Consider the following 10,240-nt stretch of genomic DNA (forward strand, 5'->3'; position numbering starts at 1 on the left):
TTTTAAATTTTTTTTTTTTTTTTTTTTTTTTTTTTTCATGAGTTTCGTTATATGTGTACGCATTTGTACTATATATAGGTATAACAAATAGAAGAAAAATGTCTGTATATATTTAAATAAAATGAATATATAATTTCTTTAAAAGAAATATATATTTATATTCATTTATGAAGTTTGTCCATTACACATTTCATATTATATTAATAAGAAATTATATATAATATATATATGTATATGTATGCATATTTTTTTTTTTTTTTTTTTTTTTTTTTATGTTCGTATATGTATAAAAAATATATGAATATATTATATTTAACTGTCAAGAAAGTACATATATTATAGCATAAAATTGTGTACATATTTATATGATATGGTACTCAAAAATTATGTATATATATATTATATATATAATTATGTAGACACATAAGATATTTTTCCACAATTAAAATGTATGTATAAATACTATTTATTTATATTTATATGTATTATTTATTTATTTAATTTTTATTAAGTATTAATAAGTATTTTGTTTTTAATTTATGGCTTTTTTTTTTTTTTTTTTTTTTTAACCCTATACTGTCAATTTTTTTATATTGAATTATTATTATTTTATTATATATTTTTTTTTCCTCTTCCATACTCTACAAATAAATGTTATACATTTAAATCATAAATTGTCAAGAAAAATAAGATATATATATATATATATATATATATATTTATTATTTAATTTTTTTTTTTTTTTTTTTTTCCACATATAGTTGTGTATGTTTATATAAATATTTATACATATATAATTTTTTTTTTAAATAAATAAAAGAAGAATCTATATATATATATATATATATATATATATATATATTTATATATACATTATTGTTAATATGTCTATAACGAAAAAATTACATAGCACTTTTTATTATTAATAAATGTAGAATTGTTATATTAAGTAAAAATACTTACATTGTAAATAAATATAAATATATTTATAAATATATATACATATAATGTAAAAACAAAAATATATTGTTTTGGAATTTATTTTATAAATAATTCATTGTATATTTTTTTACTTTATATTGTTTTTAATATATATTTATATATATATATTTATATATTTATTTTATGACGATATAATAACTGTCAATATATTTTTTGATTAATAATATTTTTCTGGAAAATACTGATAATATATATTTATATGCATTGACCCTTTATATTTTATTATATTAATAATGTTGTTGAGGTTATTAAAGAATGTTATTATATTTATATATTGATAAAAATCATATATTTAAATAAACGAAGAAAGGAATACATGTCATTGTTTTATTTTTATATTAATTTTTTTTTTTTTTTATTTTTTTTATTTTTTTTTCATTATGTAGTATCATGAGTACGAAATATTGATATATTTATATAACTATGTAGTATAATAAACTTGAATATGTAAATATATTTATTTATATGTATATTTTTGTTCTATTCTTATATTATATATAACAAGTACTAATATTATATGTATGTGTTTTTTTTCTAATATTGTGTAGTGTTATAAGTCAGATTTATATATATGTGTATGTTTATATATATATTATTTATTTATTTATTTATTTATTTATATATTTATTTATTTATTTATTTATTTATTTTGTTTTTTTATCAGTGTGTAGTATGAAAAGCACCAAAAAATATATATAAATATATTTATTTTATTCATATTTTGTTCTTGTTCTTATGTGTGTTTTTATTTTTTATATTTTTTTTTTTTTTTTATCGATTAAAATAAAAATTGTGTAAATATTTTACCTAATATCTTAAGAATATGAAACGGTCTAAATATGTATTTATTATGAATTTATGTACATATAAATATATATATATATTATAGATGTGTGTTATATTTTTTGGTACATAATATTGTATTGACGTATAGAACAATATATATATATATATATATATATATATTTAGAATTTATTATGTTTTATATTTTTATTCAAAGCATGTATTAGGTTATAATTTTTTTTATAGATTTTATGTATCTTTTATAAAAATTTTCATTATATATTAATTTGTATTATTGAAAAATAATTGTATGATTAATTATTACATGTACTTTTGTGTATTGTGTGTCTTTAGAATAATTCTTTAAAGATTTCTTTTTTTTTTTTTTTTTACGAATATATCTAATAATTTGTTCGTAGGATTAAGTTATATTTATGTACATTTTGTGTGTGATTATTTATTGTATGTAGATCATTTTTTTTTTTTTTATTTTTTATCTTTTCTGTGAATATAAATAAATTTAATTATATATAAATATATATATATATATATATTTTATTGTTACATTACCTTTGTTGTATTTTATTTAGTGTTTTTTTTTTTGTTGTTATTTATTATTAATAAGTGTTTATAAAAATGATGAGTGATAAAGGTGAAGTAGATAAGGATACTATGAAAAAAAATTGTGGAGTGTATGAAATTAGAAATAATGAAGAAAATGAACAAGTAAATTATATAACAAATGAAGGAGAATCTTCTAATGATGGTAATAATGAAGTTATGAATTTAAAGAATGAAGATAGTAATGATAATATATCATATAATATGTTAAATGGAAATAATATTGATATAGAAAATATTAATAAGAATTATGTATATGATAAAGATATTGAAAATAGAGATACATACGATAATAGTAATAATATATCAAATAGATTGGATGATATACATAACAAGACAGAAGATATATCGATGAATGAAAATAAGAATGTAAATAACAATATTTCTAATGCGGAAGAAAATATATATCCTTGCACTTATAACACTGTTGTTGAAAATAACGCTTATATGAAAAACATAGATATTATTAATACTATTGAAAATGTTCAAGATAATAGTATAAAAAATGATGTGTATAATGAAAATGATAATATCATTAATGATTTATATGTTGATAATGAAAATTGGGAGAATAAAAATTATGAACATATGAGTGAGAAAATAATGGATTCTGTTAGATTTGATAAGACCAATGAAATTTCTGAATTCAACAAGACATTGGATACTTCTAAAGATACAGAAGATATAAATGTTGTAAATAAAAAATTAAATGTTGAATCGAATAAAGATAATATAATTAGTCATATTGATAATATGGAAAATATTGAAAATATTGATAATATGGATAATAATGACAATAATGATAATATTGACAATAATGATAATATTGAAAATGGTGAAAATGTTGATAATAATATTATTGAAAAACAGTCAAGGAAGAGAAAGAAAAATAAACTGTCAGGTAAGAAAAATTTATTAAATAATGAAACATATGATAATAAAGAAAATTATGATAATGTTCTTGTTGGAAATAATTATATGAATACAAATGATGAGATTAATAAAGTTCTACAAAATATACATTTATTAAAAGCACTTAATACTAATGATGAGAATGTTAATACATTAAATATGGATATGCTAAACAAATCTAATGAGCATAATGATAATAATGAAATTTCAAAACAGCTTTTAGATAATATCATATTATTAAATTCTCTGAGTAAATATATGAACAAGGATGATTTAAATAAACAAGTTAAAGAAAAAATGAAAAATCGTAATTCAAAAAAAAAGATGACTCATGAAGGTACACAATTAAATAAAATTAATAAAGAACAAAATGATAATATCCTAAATGAAAATAATATGGATGATGATAATAATGATCAACATTTTAAATTATCTGATAATGATAATAATATGATGAATCCTCTTGGTCTATTAAATAACGCCTATGGAGAAATGTTATCTTTAAATTGTAGCAATAATATGAATTACCACAATAATAATAATATTAATATATGTAATAATAAGAAGAATAAAAAAAATACCAAGAAACAAACAGTTCTTTGTGCAAAAAATAATAAAGCTATTTTAGAAAATGAAGATAATAACAAAATGAATGATATTAAAAATAGAATTTTTGAATTAACCACAAATAAATTTAATACTCTTAATGAGACAAATATTGAAGATATACAAAAAAAGATTCTCTTAGAAAATGGATTATTATATTCTTCAGATATGATGAATGGAACTGATTCTGAAGGAAATAATATGTTATACAATAATTTTGATAAGGACACTTTATTATTAATTAATCAAATGAAGGAAGAAGAAAAAAATGCCTTGAGAAATTATTTAATGAATGATGCTAATAATAAAATAGGAATGGGTGGTCGCATAGTGAGTAAAAGAAAAAAACAAGGAAGCAACCAAATTAACAGTAATAATAATATGAATAACTTGAATGATTTGAGCAACAATTTCGAAATGAAAAATAATCAAGAATATGTTGGCGATAATAATGTGGCAACTTCAAATGATAACTCGAACAATAATAATAATAATATCAATATGTCGAAAAAGAAAAAAAAAATAAATAATATGATGGATGATAAAACTCAAGATTTGTTGGATTATAAAAATAGTACTAATATTCTGAATAATGTACTAAACAATAATGAGGAAGAAGTTAGAAAACTCAGCATGAATATATTAAAAAATAATGCTAACAGTTATACTAATGAAGAAGAGCAAATCAAAGCTTTAATTAATAATGTAGGTTATATTAATCAACATAATAATAATATTATGAATAATGTTCAAAATATAATTAATTTAAATAGAGGGAAAGATAATTCATTAAATGAATTTTCTACAGTTAATGATTATATTGCTAATGTATATGAATCTGCTCAGAAGGATTATTTACATAACGATAAGAATAATAAGAATAATAAGAATAAAAATAATACGCATATGGATAATCCTTTGGCTTCCAATTTGATCAATATAAATCATGAGGAGCAAATAAATTTTGTAAATAAGTTAAATATGCTTATGAATGAAGGAGATATTAATAAGAAGGAATTGTTGGAAGCATATATGAGAAAATATAACAACAACAACATCAATGATAGTAATAATAATAATAATAATAATAACTTGCAAACGTTAAATAATCAACAAAATATATTAAGCAATGAACAGGATAATATATCATTATCATTAGAAGAAAAAAATTTATCTTACAATGATGTGCTAGTCAATTTGAAAAGAAGAAATGTGCTAGAAGAATTACCTTTTAATTTTATTAAACAAAAGAATGATGGTGTTAAAAATACGATGAATGACTCCTCAGATAAAAAAGTTGATATACTTTTGGATCAAGAATTTAAAGAGGGAAATAAGAAACAGGATAAACTTAATTCTTATGATGAGGAAAAGATTAATTATGAAATTGAAAAAAATGAAAATGATGAAGAGGAAGAAGAAAAATATAACCAGAATTATGTGACGAACGAAGATAGAAATGATGATGAGGTGGATGATCGTGATGATGATGATAATAATGATAATGACAATTATAATAATAATAATAATAATAATCGTAGTAATCTTAAAAATTGTGATAAAAATAACAACACAAATGGCAATAATATTTCGAGTGAAGAAATGGAACATAATAATGATAGTAAGAATAATGATGAAAAAGAGAATGGAAATTATTTTAAAGAATGGTATAAGAATGTTAGTGATCAAGTGAGAAAATTATTATTAGAAGGTGGTACCAGTAAAAATGGATTTAGTGAAAATGAAAAAAATAAATTATTATTAAATATAGCAAAAGAATATATATTAAAAAATAATGTAAATGAGAAAAAAAAAAAAACATACACAAAGAATAAAAATGAATTAAATTCAAATGTTGAAAATCATAATGTGTTTTCTGATCAATATGATGATATAAATAATGTACTTTTAAATATGCAAAATGGAAATATAAATGATATTGCAAATAAAAATATAATAAATTATGAAGATAATAGTACTTTAATACATCCTACTATAGCAAGTACTCGTTTTGATATAACTCATGAAAACCCTAGAGAACATATTAAAAGTGAGTGCAGTAGTACTACCAATAATAATTATAATAATAATAATAATTATAATAATAATAGTAATTATAATAATTATTTGGATTATATTAAAAGAATAACAAAAAATGATAATCAAAATGAGAATTTTTTAAATATTTTTGAGAATTCAAAAAAATATAAAAAAAAAAATCTTTCAAATACATCTCTTAATTCTTTAAATAATGATATAAATGAAATAAACGAAATATTAAATGAAAAATTTGAAAACAATGAATCTTTTGACAAATATGAAAATTCTCAACAGCAAATGATGAAAAATAAATATAACAGCAATATTAATATAAGTAATAATAATATTCATAATGATGAGGAAGAGATGAATACTTTGTGTAATTCAAACTATCAAGTGAATATAAAAAATGAAGTAAAGGAAGAAAAAGTGAAAGAAAGAAAAGTGAGAAAATCTCGAAAAAATCAAAATTATGTTGATGATAAAAAAAAAAAAAAAAATAAAGATAATAATTTAAATAATGGTGATAATAATACACACGATAATATATATTATGATCAAATCAAAACTCTTCAAGAATTACATTATCAAAATGCAATTGTTAATAGTTTGATGAATGGGAACAACATTGATGTGTGTAATATGAATAATAACAGTAAGGATATATTTAAAAAGAAGAAAAATGATGATAATGAATATATAAATTATAAAGAACTAAATAATGATGAAAGAAAAAGAAAAATGAAAGATAATAATAAGAGTAATAAAATGGATAAGAAGAAAAAAGATGAAGAATTTTTTAATCATATTAATGTATTAAAGATAGGAGATAATGACATACCACATAATAATAATAATAATGATGATAATAATAATAATAATAATAATAATATTATTATTAGTAATGATGATCATAAATTTACACATAATATAAATGCACTAAACAATAATGAAGAAAAAATAAATATACCATATAACTCAAATGAACACAAAATTAATATTATTATCGATGAATCTCATTTTAGTGGAAAAGAAAAAGAATTATTAATAAAAGGAAAAGAAACATTATTATTAGAAGGTATGAATGATGATAAAGTAGATGATGATATTGAGAATATCGATATGACTAGAAATATTAAAAAAATTAATTTATATAATATGTATAACAAGAATGAAGATAAAGATAATGTTTTAGATAATGAAAATAAAGAAGGATTATATTTATGTGATGTAATGAAAAATAATAATGAATTAAAAAGAATTAATGATAACTTTTTTAAATTACATTCTAATTTGGCTAGTAATTTATTAAGTACAAGTACCAGTGGTAGTTTTACAAATGATAATTATAAAAGTACACCACTTAATTTTGATATGAATAAATTACCTTCTAATAATACACCATTTAATAATATATACCACATGGATGAAAATATGATCACAAATAATAATATAAATATTATTCCATTGGTGAATAAAAATTATAATGGTGATATTATTACTTCTTCATATGATATTAAAAAAAAGAATGTACCTAAAAATAAGAAGAAAAATAAAAACCATATTAATGATAATAATATAATAAATGTAGATTATAATATAAAAGGTGTTGTTGATGATATTAATAATGTTAATAGTAATATGATTAATGTAAAAAATATGAATAGTAATGATGAGAAACCTACCAATAGCACAGAAAATATTTTCCCTAGTAACAGTACTAATATAAATGATAGCAATATTGTTAAAGTAGTAGATAGTCATGATTCTATAAATAATGATGAGGAAGATTTAGTTAATGCATTAAACACTATAAAAGCTGATAAAAACAATGGAGAAAATAATAATAACTATTCTATTTTAGATAGTAATGATGTAATGATTAAAAACCTTATGATTAAAAATAACTTATTATTTGAACATTTACAAAAGAATGGTAAATTTAATAAGGATCCAAATATAAAAAATGCATCACAAAGTTCCTTACAAAGTAATATAATTCGTAACCTTACTTTATCAAATAATTTTCAAAATGATTATATTTATAATGATATTAAAAATGTTTCTTGGAATAATATAATGGACAATAAAGAAAAAAAAATGATGAACAACAGTTATGATGAACAACAACTTAAAGAAAAGGTAGCTAATTTGAATGAACAAAATGAAGATATTCTAAACAAAAAAATGTTATTTAAAAATAAAAGTTATAGTGATAATGATAACTTCTTAAGCTTATATTTAAAGAGAAATGTATCATCCTTTTCAGATTATAATAAAGAATCAGATAATAATTCCTACTTAACTAAACAAAAGAGGAAAAGAAAAAATGAAAATATAAATTATGATAAGAATAAAGAATTTTTAGTTAATCGAACTAATAGTTTAAATATTAAAAGAGTTAGAAGTGGACCAATAGAAAATTCACAAAATGTATCACACAGTAGTAATGATCCTAAATATGAAGGTGCAAAAGAAATTATAGATGTAGATGTATTAGATGGAAATATGAATAGTAATAATAGTTATAATATTAAAGGAGATGATAATATAATTAGTTCAAATTTTACCGAACCCATAAAATTTACAGAAACATCTTTTGATGTACAAAAAGAAAGTTTAAAGAAAGAATCGAATGAAAATCAAACAGTTCTTAAAGAGAAAGATGAAAATTTGGTAGATGTAAAAGATGATAAAACAAATCAATTATCTAATGTAACAACTATTGGAACATCTAATTTAGCTGAATCTACAACAAAAAATGAAATTGATATAAAAGTATGTACTTTAATAAATTGCCCAACACATAATCCACAAAATTATGTAAAGAGTAATGGTAAAAAAGGAGAGTCATTAGGAGATGGTACAGAATTAAAGGAAGAAAATGATGATTTAAAAAGAATTCCAGGGGTATATTATGATAAGAATTCACAAAGATGGTTTGGTGAACATAAAATAAATGGTGTCAAATGTGCACAAAGTTTTGCTGTTAAAAAACATGGATGTGAAGAAGCTAAACGTTTAGCAATAGAGTGGAAAAAAGCAAGAATTCGAGGAGAAGTATGGGATAGATTTATTAACAAGAAAAAGAAAAATACAAATAACAACAACAACAACAACAATAATAATAATAATAATAATACTAACAATAATAATAATAATAACAACAACAATAACAATAATAACAATAATAATAATAATAGTAATAATAGTGGATCCAATAGTAATAATAATAATAATAACAACAACAATAATAATAATAATAACAATAACAATAATAATAGTAATAATAGTGGATCCAATAGTAATAATAATTCTTTGAAAGGATCTAAGTCAAATAGACCATCTGTTGAAGAATTAAGATTAAAATATTTATCCATGAGTAAAAATATGCCAAAAGTTAGAGGAGTGTGGTTTAATTCTACACCTCAAAGAATGGGATGGGTTGGTCAAGCATATAAAAAATGTAAAAGAATCGAAAGAATTTTTTCTGTTAATAAATATGGTTTTGAAGGAGCAAGGAAATTAGCTATTGCTTTTCGCAATTCTCAAAAACCTGCGAATGAAGATAGTGATGATGATAGTTGGTCAAAAGAAGATAAAATGAATATGAAAAATTGTGATGAGAATTCAAATAACTATGATTATAAGAATAACTTCTTAGTTTCTATGAATGCAATAAAAAATAATGCAAACAATTTAATGAGTAATGATAATAATAATATAAATAATCATAGTAATAATAGTAGTACTGATCATAATCATCACTTAGATAATAATTTAGAAGGTCAAATGGAAAATAATACAGATATTAATATGGATAGTAATATAGATAATGATATTGATATGCATAATATAGATAAAAAAAATATTATTAATAAACATAATAATCATGATGAAAATAATAAAGATATGAGAATTAATTTATGTAGAGATGCTATATTATTCATTTTACATGATCTTGAAACTATATTAGAATTAAATATACCTATGCTTAGTAAAAATGTTAATATGTATAAATTATGTATAAAACATCATTTAAATTATTTAACCTTAATAAAAAATGAAGAACAAATCATACCTTATCTAAATGTATTTGGTGATTATATACAAAGATGTATTCTACCTACCGATCTACCTTATGCTGAATTATATGTATTAATTGATTCATTGATTCATAATGAAATATTACCATCTTATGATCATAAGGAAAATTTCTGTGAATATGTAGCCGTCGAAGATCCCGGAATTATAACACCATCCATGTTATTATAA

At 19.6% G+C, this 10,240-nt stretch overlaps 1 protein-coding gene across 1 annotated transcript; it reads left to right on the forward strand.

Annotated features, from left to right (window-relative positions):
• Positions 1-2,425: 2,425 nt before the first annotated feature.
• PGSY75_1239200 (transcription factor with AP2 domain(s)) lies at positions 2,426-10,240 on the forward strand (the record flags this gene model as incomplete). Its single annotated transcript, XM_018786960.1, has 1 exon — positions 2,426-10,240. One exon carries the CDS (start codon positions 2,426-2,428, stop codon positions 10,238-10,240), a length of 7,815 nt encoding a protein of 2,604 aa, XP_018640825.1.

The sequence above is a fragment of the Plasmodium gaboni genome, chromosome 12, assembly GCF_001602025.1.
Source record: "Plasmodium gaboni strain SY75 chromosome 12, whole genome shotgun sequence".
Taxonomy (NCBI): domain Eukaryota; phylum Apicomplexa; class Aconoidasida; order Haemosporida; family Plasmodiidae; genus Plasmodium; species Plasmodium gaboni.